The sequence below is a fragment of the Phoxinus phoxinus genome (assembly GCF_949152265.1).
Source record: "Phoxinus phoxinus genome assembly, chromosome: 11".
Taxonomy (NCBI): domain Eukaryota; kingdom Metazoa; phylum Chordata; class Actinopteri; order Cypriniformes; family Leuciscidae; genus Phoxinus; species Phoxinus phoxinus.
The window spans coordinates 28,242,494-28,264,049 of record NC_136886.1 but is presented as its reverse complement, the minus strand read 5'-3'; the positions used below and the strand labels follow the sequence as shown (position 1 = coordinate 28,264,049).

At 36.0% G+C, this 21,556-nt stretch overlaps 1 protein-coding gene across 1 annotated transcript; it reads left to right on the top strand.

Moving 5' to 3' along the window:
- The first annotated feature begins 96 nt into the window (after window positions 1–96).
- Window positions 97–14,955, top strand: calcrlb (calcitonin receptor-like b). Its single transcript, XM_079629588.1, has 13 exons — window positions 97–625; window positions 5,073–5,168; window positions 5,626–5,773; window positions 7,090–7,203; window positions 7,313–7,425; window positions 8,538–8,629; window positions 8,725–8,851; window positions 8,965–9,118; window positions 9,226–9,286; window positions 10,586–10,652; window positions 11,347–11,565; window positions 13,049–13,090; window positions 13,194–14,955. Exons 2-13 carry the CDS (start codon window positions 5,118–5,120, stop codon window positions 13,410–13,412), a joined length of 1,407 nt encoding a protein of 468 aa, XP_079485714.1. The 5' UTR covers window positions 97–625; window positions 5,073–5,117; the 3' UTR covers window positions 13,413–14,955.
- The last annotated feature ends 6,601 nt before the right edge of the window (window positions 14,956–21,556 follow it).

Below are 21,556 nucleotides of genomic sequence, written 5' to 3'. Positions count from 1 at the left end.
TCTAAAACACCAGGGGGCGCTATAATAGTAGTTTATTTCCACAAATCGCATGCTTCAGCTCAATGAATTCAAATCGTGCTACAAACATTAGCACAGGTGCTGCAGTTGTAAAATTTAGCCTATGTCATTTTTTTTTTCAATTTACACTAGCTTTTGTGTTTTTCTTTGATATTATAGATATGCTATAAATAAAATATTATGTGGCATAAGCTTGGACTTTCGTTTAAATTAAACGTAATTACAGACACAACCATAATCCATTTCGCGACCATCTATTCTTACTTATCGTAATCATTAGCCTAATTATTGAATTTATTTATGTATTTTTATTTAGACTTCTTTTATAGTTTTTTTTGTGTGAATATTTGATATTTTCAGCGGGCACACACTACATCTAGCCTACATGTAGGCTATCAGCGAAGCTGGCGACGCGACAAAACCAGAACGCTCCCTCACTCGTTTGCAGTGTAACGGGACACTCAGATGAGCTGTGTGATGTCACAGGAAACCCGTTACACACACTCCTTTGCTGCTTCAGGGGCCTCAACTCATCACCGAGAACATCTCCCAGTAGGCTACACATTACACACTGACACAGCGGACAACGGAGGACCGATCAAACAAGGTAAGAGCGAGAATGTATTAATTTATTAATTAACACATGTCAACATGTAGATTTCGGCTACTCTTACGACGCTTATTCCCTGTTCATGTTTTCTAAATAAACTCATTGCGCACTTGCGCAAACTTTACTAACATACATCCTGATGTGCCATTGCTCAGAACTGAAATAGAAAACTTATTTAAATGTATTTTTTTAACTAATTAAACTCGGTTTCTTGCTGTTAGCGTAATTAATCACTCTAAATGACATGGTTTATTAATTAGCTTGTTATTGCAGGAACCTTTTTAAAGCTTGAAAGGTTCAGGTACCAGCTTAGACGAAATCACATTTTTCTAGTCAAGAAGACTGACAGTTTGGTAAATTATCTTAATTTAAAAAATAAAAATTAAATTAATCAGTGTTCAGAGTGATTACATTTGCAATAACATTTAAACATTATACAACAATAAAACTGCGATTTTCAAAATACTAACAGTTGTGGCAGACTGATTTATCGATTAATCTGTCAAAATAATCAATAGCCTAATTGGTAATTTTAAGGTTATCATCAGCAGTGTTGAGTAATTGTGCCAGACTAGACAATTCAGACAGCTTTGTCCCTGTGTGTGTTCATCTAAATTGGGCAATGATTTGCTGCTATTAAACTATAATTGTCAAAATTACAGTCTGGTGACACCCTAAATGCCACCATCTGCCACCAAAAAAATAAAACCCTATCAGCTGGCCACTAATTAACTTTGATGTCTTTTAATTGAAAATTAAAGTTTGCAGATGTGTTCTGAATAATGAATATCTTGAACACTTGATTAAAACATAAGTACAAATAAATACAGTGAGCACAAGTTTTAAAGAAGACCAGTTTTAAGAAAAATCATAATAGTGTATTAACATATTTCACTGGTTTGAGGGTTTTGACCATTCATATTATTTTGACTTATATTAAGATTTGACATACAGTATAACTGTTACATAAATAATGTTTACTGCTTACACAATTTACATTACATTTTAAGGCTTCTATTGTTTGTTATTATTATGTAACCGTTGAATGCGCACATTAACTTTATGGCAAACCTTTTAAAAAAGGCTTGAGATTACTATATTGAATATTTTTTTTTTAGAAATGACTGAATGATTTTAGTCAAATTATAACTATTTGAATTTAGCCAAAGTTAATATGCACATCATTTCTGCTTAATACCACTTTGTGCTGTGTAATGTGTAACTTTAAGATAAATCCAATCCATATAGCCTAAGTGAAGAGTGGACATTTTTTGTTATATTCATGGGTGTATCCTAAACGGACACGAGTTAAACTAACTGTCATTGTGCTTCCTGATTGAAGGTCTGGAGGGTGGCTTTTTGTGACCAGGCCCAGTAGAGAGAAAGTGAGGGAGGGAATCGAGGGTTTGGGTATGAGAGATATGGGTCTCTGGGAATGTCACATCTATAAACTACTCCTTTAGCTTTACAGGAAGGGCAAAAAGTTATCATGTTTTGGCCCTTTGTTTTTTCACCAAGTTCTGGGGTCATCCAATCATCCAAAATGTCTAGGAAAACACTTTATTTTCACATTCCTTTTGGAATGACACGTGATTTATGCCTATACTGCCAACACCTGAATGGTATAAGATTTATAGCTGTTTTTCCTCTTTTAAAGTTTAGTTTCATGGTCTGTTTTTGTTTTTCTTTCATCATGTCACTGTATTTTTAATGTAGATGAACAACGGTTTATTGTGAAGGAAAACGTCAAGAGAATGTTCAGCCGATTAAGAAATGTTATTTATCAAGGCGCATTTAATAGATGCCGCTACTATTTCATAGTTCCACAGACAGTCATCAGCCTTTTACATATGTTGATCTTGAGTTAGCGAAGAAACCTCACTATAACTTCTACATTTCCTTCTGAGCTTTGGTTCTCAAAGTATTAAGTGTAGAAAGACAATGTTTACGCTCTGATATCTTTGTATATGGGCAGCTGATGAATAATATGTATATCAAGATTGTAGGTAAAAATAAACTGTCCTGTGAAATGACAAATTAATTTTGAGCAGTGCACTTAAAAAAAAGTTCCAAAAGGAGGTTTTCACAGCAATGCCATTGAAGAACCATTTCAGGTTCCCCAAAGAACCTTTAAAGGGCCATGTTTTCTTAGTATACATTTGTTTTTTAATGATCTCTAAAGAACCATTTTGTGCAATGGAAAAGGTTGCATGGATGTTAAGGCTCTTTATGGAACCATTTATGCTTGTGACGAACCTTAATTTTTAAGAGTGTTCAAATATTCTATGTAGTTTTCAATAAATGGCTGCCTGTTAATCTGGAATGAAGGACTGAGAGTGGATCTGTCAGGGTCAACGCTGATGGCCCAAAAGCACTTAAATTCTAAATTCTTTAAATGTTAAATTGTTCTGCAAAATATTTTCTGCAAATAGAACTGGCACCAAATTGGCTGAACTTGAAACAGTTGGACACACACTGAAGAATAGTGACCATGACATTAGGATTACAAATGACGCAACTGACAATTGACTAACAAATGACGCAATTGACTGTTTTCAAACAGGTTTCCCGAACACTGGGTGACTGGAGAAAGGTCCGGCCCCAAACTCAAGCCATTGTTTGTGCCAACATTATGTTGAGCTGGCTGGGATTTTCAAATCAAGCAATGTTGAAAGTATCACAATGTTTACACTCTTCAGTTTTCTGAGACCGTAATAGAGACATTCATTCAGCTTGGAACTACAACAGTCTTGACTTGTGCGGTTTTCTGAATGAAATAATCTACAGACTCTGACCTACTGAATCAGACGGAAAGTCTTAGTCGTTTTACAGTGAAATTTCTGGAGATGTAATTTGTCATAGCTTTCATTCTGGACAGAAAACAAGGCATACAGTGTCCCACTAAAAACATTTGGTGACTTCAGCCACAGTTAAAAATGTATGGCAGGCGGTCACTGCATTTAGATTAGATTACATCTAACCAAGTGCATCTTAAACAAAACAAAAATATGTTTGCTTTAAATGAAAAAATAATAGATATGTGGTTAAAAACTATTATTTTTAGGTTGTCAAACGTTTTAGGTCATAGAACTTGTTCACAGTTTGTGGTAACACTGCTTAGACACCTTGTTTAAAACATGAAGTTAGATCTGAGGAAAGCTCTTAGTGTAATTTGTTTGCAAGTGCCACTTGCTTTGATTTTTTGTAGTGTATAATTCAAGTGTGGTTAAACTTCCTCCCTATTAAGAACTTATTTTCTCTTAATTATGTTGCATCATCTGATCTGCCATACCAGGAACAAATAACAAATTAATTTAATTAGTGAAATGAAAATGAAAACACTATTATTTATTTATTACTAGTCAGTCCAGAACAGAACATACATCTCTCTAATGTGCATAATAAAGGGCACATTAATTATTTCTCATTGAATGCAGTTGAAAGCAATGTGTACTCCATATGCAGTATAATACATTTAGTATTATTTATGAATTCATATATTGGTATCATTACAGTAGTGCAACAAAAAGTTCTTCAAACGTCACGATATTGCCATTTTGCATCAAGAAATATGTTCTATCCAAATGGAAGTTATATATAAAAAAACCTACACGTACGTTAATTCACTTTGTCTGGACTTCTGGGAACCATGTTCATTTTCAAGACTAAAGACAAATCCAAATGGATAATTTTCCACATATGAGTCTAGTCATGTGGTTTCGGGTCCTCATCCAAGCAGGAAATGTTTGGAGGCCGAACAAAAGAATCACATGACGTTTCAGCCCCTTGGCCATGGCCATACCGACAGGTATTAATTTAAAAAGGAAATAACAGCAGAATCAAGGCAGATGTTAAAGATGTTTTGGAATGCTCTGATAGTTCCACATGGAACACCATAAAAAGAATAAACCGGGGTTGTGTATAATCAGACTGTAGTCCAGGATGTCATAAAATATTAGCATGTAAAAATAGTAAATTCTGGTTGCAAGCAACTTTATTGTGGCTATAACAGATCTCCCTAAGCTTTGAAGCTGATTTATGATGTTATCTGTATCGAGCAAGCCAAAACAGCCACGGTGAACCGTGTAATGTATGTTTAATGACGCCGCCTTGCCTTTTGTGGTGATTATCGGCCTCCTGATGGACTGAACTTTTCATGTTCCGCCCCCCTTCTCCAACTTAACAACAGTGCTATTACTGCACTCCTGGGAGCGGAATAGGTCAACAGTTCACCTGGCTATAATGGATTGTTTTCATGGAAATGAGAATTTACTTGATGAAAATAACCAACCGAAATTCTTTTGGGAAATCTCTAATTTTATGTTTTTATTTTGGCTCACCTTCTATACTCTTTGTTTGGTTAAGAAATAGCCAAAATCTACTAGCAAAGTGTCTGTCCATCACTCTATTATTTGGATGTTAAATAATCTCTGTTTGCTTTCAGCTGAAGCATTCAGATCATTTGGATACACGAAAGCCAAACAGAACCATGTTTGGATGCTGGATTACCTCATTTCTCTTACTGTTGGTAACCTCTGAGGTATGTTTGTCATAAACAATGTTTTATAAACATTATGTACATGTTTATATCATTTTATAAGGGAACCCTCAAGTTGTTCTAAACTTGTATTAATTTCTTTTTAACACAAAAGAAGATATTTTGAAGAATGTGGGCAACCAAGCAGTTTCTGGTCCCCATTGACTTCCATAGTATTTTTTACAAATATACTATGGATATCCCTGGGGACCAGCAACTGTTTGGTTCCCAAAATTCTTCAAATTTTCTTTCCTTGTGTTCAAAAGAAGAAAGAACTTCAGGCAGAACAACTTGAGGGTGAGTAAATGATGACAACTTTTCATTTTAATCCCTTTAAGTGTAACAAAACAAAGATATTAGAATCTGGAGTGTGCAAGAATTAAGGTTTATGTATGTGCCATTCTCTATTGTTCATCAACTAATGTCATTGTTGATCTATTTTATTTTTATTTTTCAACAGTTTTTTGTGGTGGTCCTCTCAGAGAACAACACTGGAGGTACGGCACAAAAGAGTCCCCATGATTTAGACTTCTCTCGCCACAATATTTTGACCGCCCAGTTTGAATGTTTCCAGAAGATTATGAAAGACACGAATCACAACAGAACAGGTGAGATGGTCTTATTTGACAAAGATTCTTGACTATGAGCAATGGCTATAAACTATGCTCAGACATCTGATCTAGAACGATATTCAGAATCTCAGATCAGCATCTTTCAATTAAGCCCATTTTGAAAGCGTTCATGCAGGTTTTGTCTACCTAACAGTTTGGTTTTTATTGCCATTGTACTTTGGGTTTGTTGTTCAGTAAAGGCCTGGTAGTCATGGCAGTTGCGGGATTCCACTGAGAAAGGGAGTTTTATTTTCTGCCCTCAAGTTAATCTCTGACTTGGATAGTATGGATACTCGTAAGAACATTACCGAAACCGCATGATGTTTTGTCACATCATCCTGAAAATTACGGGAAAGCTCTTATGTGAAAGGATGATTGAATGGAAACATTCTGTGGTTCATTGCTGTGTATGAGACACAAGTTACAGTTGAAGGACGACAGATGAAGCTTGACAAGGGGAGGAGGATGTTCCGTGACAGCTGGTAAAAGCTTTTTGGCAAGGACCCTGAAAACTGACGATCTATTTGGAATGGAAAGACCTTCCTAAAATATAATGGCGCTTGTAGATTTTGTGTGTAAAAAATGGCACCTTCTTTTTCGCACCGTTTTTTTGCAAAATTCAATCACAGTCATTTATATCATCATTGTACTAAGCCAAAACAAATGATTAAACTATTATCTGTAAAATAGTTTTACTTTGTCATAAGTTTACATTGTGTCTTTTCTCTACACATAAAACATTTTTTTTTTTACATAATATTATAATAGAAAAAATTGTATACATTTTTTATAGTGCATTTAGCTTAGTTCCATGTGAAAAAAACTCATTAGAAAAATACATGTATATGCAGATTTATTGTTATTATTATTATTTATTTATTTATTTTTGTCTGTAACCAGACACTAAATACTAAGACCCTGCCAAGATATTTCTAGTGGTCTTAAACTCGGCATTAAACGGAAGTTGCGATAGTGTTTTTTTCCCTATTGTGACAAATATCCGAATGAAACAGCTTCTCAAACACTGTAGGGCGGGACTTGATTTTGTCCACTAGGAAATTATTGGATGGTTGTGATTTACTATTGCTGTGATGTCATGTGAGTGACAGGTTGTCCCACCTTCACACCAGTGAACACATTATCAGAGAAGATGAAAGAATATCGCTGCAAGAGGGAGGGGAAGCTATTTTGATTAACGAATACAAGGGCAAAAAAATTATGTGGACAGAAATAATTAAATAATCAATACCACATGATTTAGATTCCAACTATGAATGTATTAATAACTGCAAATGACTCTATTGCATTTGCAGATGGTTCTATGTGTAAACGGACTTGGGATGGATGGCTGTGCTGGGATGATTTTGACGCAGGAGTCACTTCAGCCCAGCACTGTCCAGGCTACTATACTGACTTTGACACCTCAGGTGAGTCCCACGTAAGACTTTTATCTTGCCGTTGAATAAAGGTAACTTCTTATACATAAACGTGTTATTCAAAGCCTGACTAACTGATTAACAAATTGTTCTTTAACAGAAATGGCGACGAAGATTTGCACTGTTACAGGCGATTGGTTCATTCACCCAGAAAGTAACAGAACATGGACGAATTACACCGACTGTACGCACAAGTCTAATGATCACAAAAGGGTGAGCTCTAATTTAGCTTTACACCGTGTCCTGGAGACCCCAGTTGTCCATTCTATCTTCATAATTCACACACTTCTGCTTTACATACATATTTATTCGATAAAAGAACAGCAAAAACAGCAATATTGTGAAATATTTAAATTTATTTCAATATATTTTCAAATGTCATTTATTCCTGTGATGGAAAAGCTGAATTTTCAGCAGCCAAACAAATCTGTAAAGGTCAAAGCAATGTCTTTACGTATACATCATCGCATTATGACTATTTGACTTACCGTATATTACATGTTGCGTGGTAATGTGTGTGCAGGGAAAAGTGGTTGAAGAAGTCTGCTCTACCTGTTGATTATGATTTTGTTCTTTCTTTTATTTGTAATGCTTAAAAAGAGTCAGTCCCTCATGTATGAGAGGAGTGTGTTGTATGTGTATCTGTCATTAAAAGTGTGGAATACAGACTTTTCGTTGTCAAACTCTCGGATTCCATGGATATCCGTGTAAAGTGTTACAAGTCTTCAGATGATTTTTTTGTGTGTTTTTGAAATAAGTCTCTTATGCTCACCAAGGCTGCATTTATTTGATGGGGAAAAAAAACAGAAAATACTGTGAAATATTATTACAATAGTTTAAAATAGCTGTCATATTTAAAAATGAATTCCTGTCATGTTAAAGCTGAATTTTCAGCTACAATTACTCCAATCTTCAGAATCACATGATCCTTCAGAAATCATTCTAATATGCTGATTTGGTGGTAAATATTTTTTACATTTTATTGGTGCTCAATTATTAATAATGGTTATTATTATCAAGTTTTTTCTGGTTATCGGCATCAGCATATGAGAATGATTTCTAAAGGATCGTGTGACGCTGAAGACTGGAGTGATGATGCTGAAAGTTCAGCACAGGAATAAATTACATTGCAATATATAAAAAAATATAATTATTTCAAATTGTAGTAATATTTAAAAACTTTTTTTTACTGTATTTTTTATCAAATAGCTTAAGAGGCTTCTTTCAAAAACATCAACTTTTGACTGGTAGTGTAATTTTTTTTCTCTTGCTCATTTTGAATGGTACATTTTGTATAACTTTTCTTTTTTCTTTTTTTCTTTTAGACAGCATTTAATCTCTACTATTTGGTTTTGATTGGTCATGGATTGTCGCTGATATCTTTGTTTACCTCCCTGGGGATATTTTTCTATTTTAAGTAAGTCAAGTGAAAAAAACGTATTGCCGTATCATAAAAACTTACCTCTCTTTTCACAGAGTCTAATATAGTTTGCTGTTTTTTTCCCCACTCAGGAGCTTAAGTTGCCAAAGGATAACTCTACACAAGAATCTCTTCTTCTCCTTTGTGCTGAACTCGGTTATAACCATCATCTTTTTCACTTGTGTTGTAAACAACCAAGAATTAACACAAGCCAATCCAGTAAGTGTACAAATAGAATAGTGGGCTTTCATGTCATGCACAGTATGACCAGGAATGTGTATCAAGAAAGTGAACAGGGTCATATTAACACATATTGATGTGTTTTCTCACAGGTGAGCTGTAAAGTGTCCGTGTTTATCCACCATTATCTCCTGGGATGTAACTACTTCTGGATGTTGTGTGAAGGGATCTACCTGCACACTCTCATTGTGGTGGCAGTGTTTGCTGAGAAACAGCAACTCATGTGGTATTACCTTCTAGGATGGGGTATGTTTCTTTAACCAACTTACCAAAATGAACTGGATTTCTGTTTGATCAATGTTGCGGTTTCATTCACATTTTTAATAAGTGTATTCTTCTCTAATGTTTTCCAGGCTTCCCCTTAATACCTGCACTTATACATGCAGTATCCCGAAGTTATTACTACAATGACAGGTGAGTTCAATCCAAAAGACATGACAAGAAATTCTGTAACAATTCTGATCTTGCTTAATGATTCTGGTTCCATAGTGATTCCATTAAAGGGCTAGTTCACCCAAAAATGAACATTCTGTCATCATTTTTGGGTGAACTATCCCTTTTTTTAACCATATAGAATGTATATGTTATTTAAAGTTACATATACAGTATAAGTATGTGTGTGTATATATATATATATATATATAAGTAAATTTACGTTTCACTTGTCCATGCACAAAAGTCACTTGTCCGGGTAAAGATTTATAAGCAGAGGCTGATTTACCAAGGGATACTTTAAAACGTGTAGCTACTTTACATCTGAACATTAGCTAATATTTAACTATGTACATTTAACCAATAAAAATGCTGTTAATGCTTGTTTACAGTACACGGCTGCCGACGCTAGCTAGCTAACGTCAGTTACTTGTCAGCCGGGTTTGGTTGCCCCCAACAACAGACTATTACTCCGTCTTCATAAATAACCCAGTCGAATTCATTTCCATTTGGTTACAAATTTTCGTTCCCGTTTTAATTCGTATGGGTCTGTTGGTGTAACAGTAAGGTGACTTGTTTTTGGAGCTTTTCCTGGCGCTTTGAGGCAGGTAAAAAAAATTCAACTTGGACCGACTCCTGATTGGCCAATCAAAGCACTCTGAGTTGGACACTGGTTCGACGGATTGTAGGGAAAAAATTTTGTCCGTTTCAAATCTTTAAAATTAAATCTGTAAAATAGACGTAATGAGTGGCACATAAAGTGAAGTAACATGGCATTTTATTTTGTTTGAAATTTAACTTGTCTAATGGGACAACTAATTTTCACTTCCACTTGTCCTACAAAAAAATCCACTTGTCCCGGACAAGCGGACAAGCTTATATATATATATATATATAAATATATATATATACCGGTATGTGTATATATATATATATATATTTGTGTTTTTGAAATAAGTCTCTTTTCCTCACCAAGGCTGCTTTAATTTGATGGGGGAAAAATAGTAATGCTGTGAAATAATATTACAATATAAAATAATTTATTATATTTATTTATAATTAATCATATTTAAAAATATAATTTATTCCTGTCAGGGCAAAGCTGAATTTTCTAAACTTCCCATCATCCCATCCCATCTTCTGTCAGAAATACACTGACCAGGCAGAGGCTCTGTAGAACATCTTGTGAAATCATAGCAATGATGTCACTGAACATTTAATGAAGTATTCATGCTTTTATTGGTTCTGCTTTCTGAACTTTTCTCACACTTTTGTCCACAGCTGTTGGATAAGCTCGAACACTTCTCTGCTCTACATTATTCATGGGCCCATCTGTGCAGCCCTGTTGGTAAGTCTGATTTCTTTTTATTCTTGCGTTCTTTCTCTATTTTGTTTTCTCACACTTTATCTCTCTTGTTTATCTCCTACTCACCCTTGGCAATGTGCGTGTATCTGCATAATTTTGGTTAAAAAAATAACTTAAGCTCTGGCATTCGACCATTTTTAATCAAAGTGCCGTGTTCTCTTTGTTGTTTGTGTTGGGCTCATATGTGATATATTATTATGCAGCCCATAAAAAGCTTGGACTGACTTCTGCAATGCTGGAAATGCCCGTTTAAAGCTGAGTTTGTGTCATTATAAACCGTTATTGCTGTTTACAGGGCCATTTAGACATTCAAAATAGTGCTTGATAATTAATATAGACTTGGTCAATTACCTATTTTCAAACTATTTGGTCCACCACCAATTTACTGTATCAATTTACAGGTATTATGACAGACTATAACATAATCCAAACTTTAGAATTCTGCTTTAAATCCATGTTAGAATGTACATTGTGGCCAAAATACTTTTTTTTTTTTACCTGGAAATTTATGAAAGTTTCGCATTTTGAAAAATATAAAATAGAGAAAACATGTAACACACAATTAAGAAGAAATACCTTTATGTGTACTGTGTCTTAAGAGAGTTTTGGTTTTGGGGTACTGCAATTATGTTTCTCTCTCTTCATAGTTGCTCTTTTCTCTGCTTGTTGTCCTTAGGTTAACCTCTTCTTCCTTTTAAACATTGTGAGAGTGTTGATCACAAAGCTGAAGGTGACCCACCAGGCTGAATCCAGTCTGTACATGAGGGCCGTCAGGGCCACTTTAATCCTTGTACCTCTGCTGGGCATTCAGTATTTACTGCTGCCCTACAAACCCAACGGACGGCTCGCCTCCGAGATATTTATGCACACAATGAACATACTTATGCATTACCAGGTAGGTGTTGTCGTCAACAGGCAAGAGATCAAATATCAATTTATTAATTCAAAAATAAAAATAAAATACTGAATACATTCTCAAATTGACATATTATATTAAAAATAGACATTTAAAACTGTTTAATATTTTTTTTAAGGGGTCATCGGATGCCCATTTTCCACAAGTTGATATGATTCTTTAGGGTGTTCATGTAAAGTTTGTAATATACTCAAATAAAATTCCTCAATGGTTGTGTAAAACAACTAGCCAAGTCCAACCAGACTCTCGTACATTTCATTTGTACAGAGAGTCTGGCCACTGCCCATTGACAAGCGTTAACTTCCTTGAAGGCGGGTACTCTGTTGAAGTTTAAAACTATTGGATCTGCCCAGAGTCACTCTGGATCTGCCATAACCAATCGCTAACGTTTGGTCATGACTCAAACTAGCGCACAACCTCAACGTCATTTTTCTCAGCCACTCCCTCTGTTCGCTGATTGGACAGGTAAAAATTGTCCGGAGAAAACCCGCGAATATACTGCAAACCCAGACGACGTACTGAAGGAAAATGAAAATTGAGCAGAAGTACGAAGGAGGGCTATAAAGAGCCAGGCTATAAAACAACACCCTTTTTACCTCCTCAAAAACCGCTTTGTTCACAGTGACCCGTTTCGGTGCATGTCTCTTTAAATGATAATGAGCAACTGCTCACCCTACCTCTCTCTTCCATGGGGGGTGTCGAATGGCTGAGCGCAGAAATATGCTAAACGGGACAGTCCGTCAGTGATCTTGGGCGGAGCGTGAGCATTATGACATCATAGTGCTCAGAAAATCCGAACCTGATTATTAAGAGTGTTTAGACTTTTTGATTTTTGTATTGTGGTTATGTCCACACACTGCAAAGACACATTTATATGCAAACACCATGTAAAAGTGAATTTTGCATCCGATGACCCCTTTAAAATGTAGTTAAATGGTACAGAAAAATTATTAATCACTTTTCAAACTGACAAATAAATAGACTTGATTTAACTTGTGTTTAAAATGTTAGTTACATGTAACAAAAGAATATACATTAACACATTATGGTTACACTTTATTTTAAGGTGCCCTTGTTACACTGTAGTTATACAAATAGGTTCTGAATAATTTAAGGGTTATGATTAGGGTTAGGGATGAAGAAATGCAGATTGTAAACACTTTATAAAATGAACATTTTACAATTTATACATTTTAATGTATAAAAAAGCCATTTAAATGTTACATTTAAAATGATTTATCAGTTTATAACGTATTGGTGTTTTTATTCATATACATTAATGAATCTATCTAAATGTATTTGTTTCTATGTAAAAAGTGATACCTTTACCTTTTTTATTAATTAATTAATACATTAATAATTATTCTGTTCATTTTATATTTGAGTGGAACACATACGCATTGGTTTACGCTAGAAATAATCTGTAACTGAGGACTATAAAATATATTTTTTTCCCCCACAGGGCCTTTTGGTTGCCACTATATTTTGCTTTTTCAATAGCGAGGTAAGCCGTTTTTCACCCCCTACAATTTCAATGCAATGTTTTCCTCAAAACATAAAGTTATTTGGCATTATACCTAATATATTCCTCTTTTTTGTTTGTTTAGGTGCAAGGTGTTTTGCGAAGGCACTGGAACCAGTACCGCATCCAGTTTGGCAGCACGTTTGCGAACACAGACGCCCTGCGTTCCGCATCCTACACGACCTCCTCCATGACAGAAGTCCATAGATGTTACAGCATCGACAGCCACATGGAGACTCTAAATGGCAAGAGTTTTCACAATCTGGAGACCACCATTCTCCGATCAGACAACCTGTACATGTGAGAAACTCTTTGACTTCTGGGAGAACAGCCTCGTGGAGAGCACCACTGAGATGTGTGCCTACTGGACAAAAATCTGGACACTTTGGACTGTAGACCCCAAGAAGCCTTTCCTTTTTCTCTACAGGCTTCACTGATCTCCAGTTTATGGATGGGAACTGGAGAAAATACTGTATTTTATTTGGAATATTAAAGTCACGTGAACATTTTCCACGGCGATCCAGTGAAACACTATGGAGAACCTCACACATGGTCAGTCTTTCTGATTTCTTTGATTGAAATGGAGGTGAAGTTGGATATTCAATGGCTGAAACTAAGACCTGAAGAACATACCTTAATGAAGCTTTATTCTGTATGGCACTGTGTTGATTAATTGAAGGTTGAGCCACCCTGATTCATTGGATGATGGTTGTCACATATATGGATCTATGGATTATTCTGGCTCAAAGAACCTCTGGTAAAAGAACGGAATAAACAATGGAAGACACAAAATCACTAGGATGTGATTCCAGAAGATACTGATGACCTCGTCCTGCTCTTTTTGTTCATCCTGAACTTCATCTTGTTATCAGTTATGAGATTAATTTTATGTGAAATTTTAATCCGCATACAGGGCAATATTGACAATATATTCTATATATGCAAAATGTTTTGTTGTCTCTTAGGAGTACTGAGTTTGAATATGTATATATATAATATTTGATTAAAGAAACCAAAACAAAATAGAGTTACTGTCATTAAAATCTAGAGTCATTGTAAACATACACGTCCCTGCTAAAAGACTAGCAGATATTGGATAGATTAGGATAAACCAGTCTGGACTAGCATGTCAATTCCTGCTGGCCTGACACGTCCTTTCAGCAGGGTTATCTTATTCACTTTTGATGACATCTTAACATCTTTCTTAAACTAATTTATCTGTAGTTCATATGAATCTTGGTGTAGGTAAGTCTTGTTCTTCAAGGCCAAGTTACATTAGCACGTGTGGGTTTACAGTTTTTGGAGATCTGCAGATCTACAAACAGATGAGGTCTCTATGTGTCTCTATGTCTGGAACATACAGATGCGTTTGGCGCTTTTTCAACTGTTGTTTCTTAAAATATGTTATGTGCACATGCTGGATAAATAAACATTCCTATTTTGAGGTGTAAATGCATTTCTACATCTGTGTCTTATACATGTTTGCATGGTTGTACTTTGTGTATAGAAATATAGGAAAACCATTACAATTAGGTCCCATTAGTTATTGCATTAGTTAACATGAACAAATTTTCTTCCAGTAAATGTTAATAGAATGTTTGTACAAAGTTATCTGGTCTTTAATAATGTTCTCAAAAATTTTAGCACAAAAACATATACATTGGTCATGGAGCATTTCCACCCCTGTCTAACGTTTTAGATTGTCTTAATAGTTTTAGAATGTTCAGAGAAGATTTGAAAGTAACATTCCCATCATGTTTGAAGAATCTTTTTGTAATGTGTTACCAAAATATTTAAAGCTACAGTTGAGCTTTTCTTTCTTTTCAGACATTAAAAAGGTTCAGTTCAAGAAAGTTTGTTTGAATCTGGTGTTTTACAGTAGAACTGTAACTGATATAATATTATTGATTAGTCATAATGACACTTGGAACATGTCAGACATATAAATCTGTAAAAACATCATTCCTTGATCACTGTTTTGAAAAGAATGTTGAAAACATTGTGTCACTGTAGGTGTACTCTGATGAAAGTATAACTGGTTAAAGAGCAAATTCAGGTTTTAAACATCTTGGAATGATTTAAAATATGTTTTAGGTATCCTGCTGAATAGACCAGCATGAATGTCCACTTGTTGCTGTAGTCCGTTACTATAACTGGATAGATTTTGATTATGTCAGTCAGCTCTGTTCCTGTTTATTCTCCAACTTCCTATATAAATAATCATATTTATTTACATAAGAGAATTATGAAAAGCTGCTTTTTAGTAATAATAAACACATATGACTTACATGTTATTAAAGAAAATCTTTTATATTATAGCAGTAAGCGCATTTCCCACTGGAATATCTGTTTTTAAATGTGTTCTGTTAAAGGCAGCAGATTACTAAAGATACTGTTGGAGGTCACTTCACAAAGGGATATGTGACTGCTCCAACAGGATGTGTAACTTCCTCACTAATACACACATACAAGCATGCACACACACTGCAGGAAAAAAAGTTGCTGAAGTAAACAGTGTGCAGCTGACATGTGTCTCTGCCTCGGGGAACAGCACAGGAAGAAGCCTCGGATTTGGTGCTGCCACACACTATGGGGTCTCTCTTCTCGCTCACTTTCTCTCTAAATGTGTGCGTGTTATTCTGTAAAATCTGCAGTTATCAAAGTTTCCAGAGATTGATGTTCTGTGATTGTTTGCATTGGTTCCATATGTGGTGTAGGGGCTCAGGGGGAAGGGCCCTCCCTTGTCATCAGCTCTACTCTTAGCAGAGGAATTGCACACATGAGGACCCGAAGCAAGTGCAGGCCATGGGCCTCAAACCATTTCCAGCCAAAGAGAATAGTTAAAAATATGTTTTCACTTGTGAATGAATCATTTTAAATGAATCATTGAGGGCAAAGTTAAAATATTACCTTCAAAATTACAATGAAAACCCTGCTTAATAATATGGAGCACAAATGTGCACCTTTACGCAGACAAATAATTGATCCTTCTGTCTAAAAGAAGCAGTAGATTCTACGTAGAACTTTAAAGCACGTAAAAGAAAAGCAGGGAAGAAAGATTAACTCTCCCATTGATATTAGAGTGGGAAGAGGGCAGTTGAAAGGCAGACAGATTAATGGATTTGGGAAGAAAGGCCGAATTAGGTCAAAGAAGACCCCTGAATATTCCGGTAACCAGCGCAAGCATGACTCACGAACTGACGGCATGAAGCTCACCGACATGTTTAGCGGAAGCAACAGCCAGAAGAAACGCCACTTTCAAGGACAGTCACAGGGACACCCAATGGTTCAAATGGTAGTGCACAAAAGAATTAGAGTACAAGTCTCACACAGGAGTAAAACGAACAGGCTCGCTCCCCTCAAAAAACTACCAACAAGGTTATGAGATCGCAAAGAAGAACCGTCAATTGGAGCATGATGAGCAGATATAGCGGCAACATACACTTTTAAGGTAGGCACTTTGTAGATGTTGTAGGAAACTCAGTACTTTCGGTACAGTACAGTGAACTGGATCAATTACTCGATCCTCACACCAAGAAGAAATCCTCCAGCGAGCAGCAGAAAGCATGGTGTGTTAAAGCAGCCCTGGCATTACCAATGGTATTGATTACTGCTGGTTCACAATCCACTAACAGGTGACCCAAAGCTTTAGACGAGCCGGATCCAGATGCCAAATCCGCCCGTTCAGCTGAGAGAGGAGATCCCTTCTGATGGGAGGGTTGAAAAGGAACATTTGGTGTAATGTCTCCCATAGCAGTGGAAAAGGAGGAATGCATACAGCAGGCGACATGGCCACTCGTGGGCTAATGCATCCTATAAGACACCTCCTGATACCGGTGTTTCAGGTTGTAAACATTCAGGGAATAAACAATTACCTTATGGGGTGTTTGTGAATTGAATCTTTGTCTCCTGTATTACTTCTGCACGATGCCACAATACCATGGTCAGTCTGAATATACAATTCTGATTGACAGGAAAGTGCAATAAAACCATTTAATGCTCAGGTATTTCCATGTCAATCACCGTTCTATATTGATGCCCTGAACGCACACAGATGCATACTTCACTCTCGCTGTTTTCATTGAAGCGCACACACATACGTCACTCTAAAATCACGCTGCACACACACAGAAACATTCAGGAGCACACAAACTGTCACTTTTAGTAATAAAATAGCTTTGCTACCGAATCTCTACATTATATTTCTCAGCAACGAGGGGGTAACGTCGCTTGTTTTGAAGTAATTAAACTCACAGATTATTTTTTTAATAGAGAGAGAACAGACAGGTGATTCACACCCGCATCTCTCATCTCTCTCTTGATAATTAATTCAAATATGTCTTATAATTCAATCATTAAGATAAATGTAATCTTACGCACTAGGCTACTTTATCTCTATGTCTGATTCAAAGTGGGCAGAATGCTATCTAACAAGCTGTAACTGAAAACCGTCCGGTCAAATATTACGCTGCAAACATTAATAACAGCTTTAAGTTGTCAATCCTGACAAATGACCATGGTATAAGCAGTTAAAGTAATTTTTTATTCACGTCGGGCAGTTCTTTACCTCCACATCAAGTCTTTTTCAACTTAAATTCGCTGTGTTGGCCAGCAGAAAGCTGTTTTGCTTGAAAGTGACTTCTGTGTGAGCTGTGCTTCATAAAGCACTAAGCTAAAGTAGACAATGGACATTTTTTGCCCATAACATTTCACCAAAATTTTGCTAATGTGACCACAATCTAACATCTAGAGCAGCTTTTGTTTCAAACATGTCTTAGATGACTAAAAATGTTTCCTTTAATAGTTAGATAGCTCTAGTGGAAAATGATAGTGTAAAAATTCAAATAAAATTTAAAATAGAATTAGCTGTTTGTAATCTATTCACTATCAGGACAGAGAAGCTGTTTCCATTCTTTAATCAACTCTTTTGGCAGAGGACTGCATCACTTCCCTTTTCTATAATTGTTTCAGCTTGAACTTCTGCACCCATCCCACATTCACAGACGTCTCTGACTCTTCGAGAACACTCTGGTTTCACTGGGCCAACAGTCATAGACATTTAACCCAAAGGAAGACAAATCATTTTGATCATCTAAAATAATTTGTGAATTGGCTGTAAGAATTAAGAAAAGGGGTAAAAAAAATAGCAATGAACAGCACATTATCAAGTTTGTCTGGTGGCTGAAATATTTTTTGGGTTTGTTACGTGTTTAGTTTATGCTGGTGATGTCATATCATATTTGTTTATAGAGAGCTTGTGAAAATGATTTATTGCTTTATTGCAATGTTCTCATTGTGCCTTCCAAATATTGTGATCCAAATACTAGAAAATTCCTTGTTAAAACTACAATCCTTCATCATCGTCATAACAATCCAGCACAGTCCGTCAGTACGTTACATAATTCCATGAAATTTAATATGTGAGATGGTTTGTTTTTATTTTTTGTATTTTTTGTTTTAGTTTCACTGTAATTTTTAAATTACTCATTAATCTTTTCATGATCAATACTTGAGCCAATTCTTGCTGGTCTAGGTAACAGCATCATACTGCTAAGTTTTAAATTCATAAAAACTATAACAGTGACACATTCTGAAATACCCTTTGTTTTCATACTACTTACTGTTTATGAATGATTGAGTAATTGTTAGGATGAAGGTGATATGTAGCTCATCAAAAAAATGTATTACTGACAGGTAAGTTATGCCAATAAAGTTGGATAAGCGATCTTCCTCTTATTGTGTGTGCTTACTGGCAGTCTGCTCTGTTTTCAAAGAACACTGATTACTAAGCACCCTCCTCATTGTTCGGTTAAGAGGATTTAAAAGTGTTCAAGTTTCCTGCTAGATTCTCAGTATTAATGAATTCATGTATGGTCCGTGCACTGAATCACTGATCATTTCCCATGAACCTTGAACATGACTCACTCAATGATTTCATTTTTTTATAACCTTGCTGATGTAAAGTATTTCATCTTTCAACGTCAATTTGTAATTTCTTTTAACAAAATGTGATTGTAAAAAAAAAAAGTGACAAATTGACACCTGAAAGATGATATTACATTCAATAACCCAACATAAAGGCATACATAGGAGTATTGTAGGTTGAAAAGTTAATTTAAATTACATTTCCATTGCCAGAGTACAGTAAATATCTAATTACTTTAACTGGGAGAACAGGGACATTTTTCAAAAACAATTGATTATACAATTGATGAAAGGATATATTTAAAAAGTCTTCACATCCCTGTTAAAGGGTTAGTTCACCCAAAAATCAAGCGTAGTGTTAGTTCTACCAGAGAGACTCGGGAGATAAATTGATATAACTGCGTATATTTATTAACAGCCCAGCAAGCATGAATTTATAAAGTTCTTTGGCGTAGGCCCCGTCCTTAGAGAGCAATGCGAGGGTAGCGGAATCTGTATATCCTGCCTGAAGACGAAGGCAGGGGCGCAGCCGACCCCCCTGGAGGTTAAGGAAGGGACCATCCTGGTGGTGGTGGGGAGGATGAAGGGGAAGGGACCATCTTGGTGGTGGTTGGGGAGGATGGAGGTAATTGGCAGCGTCAGCATCTGCGAACTCAGACGAATGTAAGTACCGATCTTTTATACTGTGAGTGTTAGCACATGATTGGTTAGAAGTGAAGTATTACGTGGCACGCTGATTGAGTCTTCCTGGCAGAACTTACGCTAAAGCTTTCATTTCTGACAGGTCACGTTAGTCAAGCTCACATCAGCTGACTCTCAGCTGCTCCACGTCTACCTATAGGAATGCAACACCTATCACTGTATACATATATAAGCTCCTTCAGTATTATCAGCAGCTATCGCGTTTCTCAGGAAACCTAATGACCCTCCTCCATCCCCAGCTCCTCCTCTCGTCAGTCAGGATTTGACATTCTGATTCCCCTTGAATCAGAATAAATTCTCGAATTATGTTGTACTTTTAAAATCTTGAAATAATGATATCTGCAAAACATTCATGTTGTTCAAGGGGGGTTATCTGCAAAACATTTATGTCGTTCAAGGGGGATTATTGCTGCTCTCTTTGCTCTTATCCATGCTAGGCTGCATGGATGCGCAGGGAGTTCTCGTCCAGAACGGAACCATACCGCCAATCCAAACTGTATGCTAATTGTCAATCGTATTTGATGATAGTGGTCCTGACAGAAATTACAATTTTGACAGTAATTACTCACCCTCATGTTGTTCCAACCTCGTAAGACTAAATATATTTTTGTTTGTTTTTTTGCGCACAAAAAGTATTCTCGTGGACTCGTTCAACTTCTGGCCTGACGTCCGTGTTGGAATGCTGAATAATGGTAAATGCAGTATACAGTTTTTTGAGGCTGATTGCTTATGAGTTTTATGTAAAATGTATTTGATGTTGTTAATATCTGTGTTCTTGTTTATAGTACCTTTATCTGTCATGTTTGGGGATTGAGAACTGAGATTGGGTAACTGTGCTGCAGTTGTAATTTCACTAAAGTATGTTTTGTTTGTTTGTTTTATATTGCAGGCTGTATTGATGTAAAGTGCATGTTTTCTTTTTGTTAAAGGGGCAGACCAGCCACTGTTTCTTGTTTATCTAAGTTTTATATAGTGGTTTATTGTTTTTCTTTTATTTGATATTGATGATTAATGTGGTTATATTAAATATTGTTCGTGTGTTTTGTTTGTGTCTCCTCTTTTTGTGTGTTACAGTGCTCAATGACTTTGTACAGGGCCTGCATCGACACTAAACTTCGGTGTATGTGATTTGGGTGGTGTGGCACTGCTGTGTGGTGTGTACTAGAAGGTTGGCACTGTAATGGTGATTTAAAGGTTACTTCTTATTTATGGTGTATGCTGCGTGTTTTCTTCTGTTTTCTTCTTCTGTCTCTTACAGGTGGGCAGGAGGTCCAGAAGAGCTGGAAAAAAGCTATTATATTTTCCAAAATTATACTTTAATTCAAAAAGAATATATTTTTATATTAAATATATCTCTTGCAATCTTGAGGAGAGCTATTTCCTACTTCTGTGGATTATTATTATTATTATTGACACGTTTTAACATTTGATGGTACGTGTTGGAACAATAAAATTGAGATTTTTACAAACTACATTTGTTGCCTAGAATCAAGTATTGTGATTTGTGGAGGGCTCCTCCGACCTTAAATAAGGTGGTGGCGTTATCAGCTTATATTTCCTACATTACATTTTTGGCGTAGTCAGCAGGGTCTTAATGTGACCTTAACTGTTGTGTGTTATTTTGTTGCATTATTGGTTAAATAGAAACAGTGGCTGGTACGGGGTAACAAGAGGAGCGACTGCCCGGAGATGCCAAGCGGGGACCCAGAGGCCAGTGACTACAGTCTTTTTTTTTCTCTCATTATTTTTTTCTTTATATGTTGTGCAGTAAGCTTGGCTTGTTGTTAATATGAGTTTAAAAGGGGAACAGGAGGAACTTGC

Coding starts and splice junctions, on each gene's coding strand:
- calcrlb (XM_079629588.1), top strand. CDS start 5,118: ATGTTTGGATGCTGGATTACCTCATTTCTCTTACTGTTGGTAACCTCT. Junction 8,630..8,724: donor GGGATATTTTTCTATTTTAA/GTAAGTCAAGTG, acceptor TTCCCCACTCAG/GAGCTTAAGTTGCCAAAGGA. Junction 11,566..13,048: donor ACATACTTATGCATTACCAG/GTAGGTGTTGTC, acceptor TTTCCCCCACAG/GGCCTTTTGGTTGCCACTAT.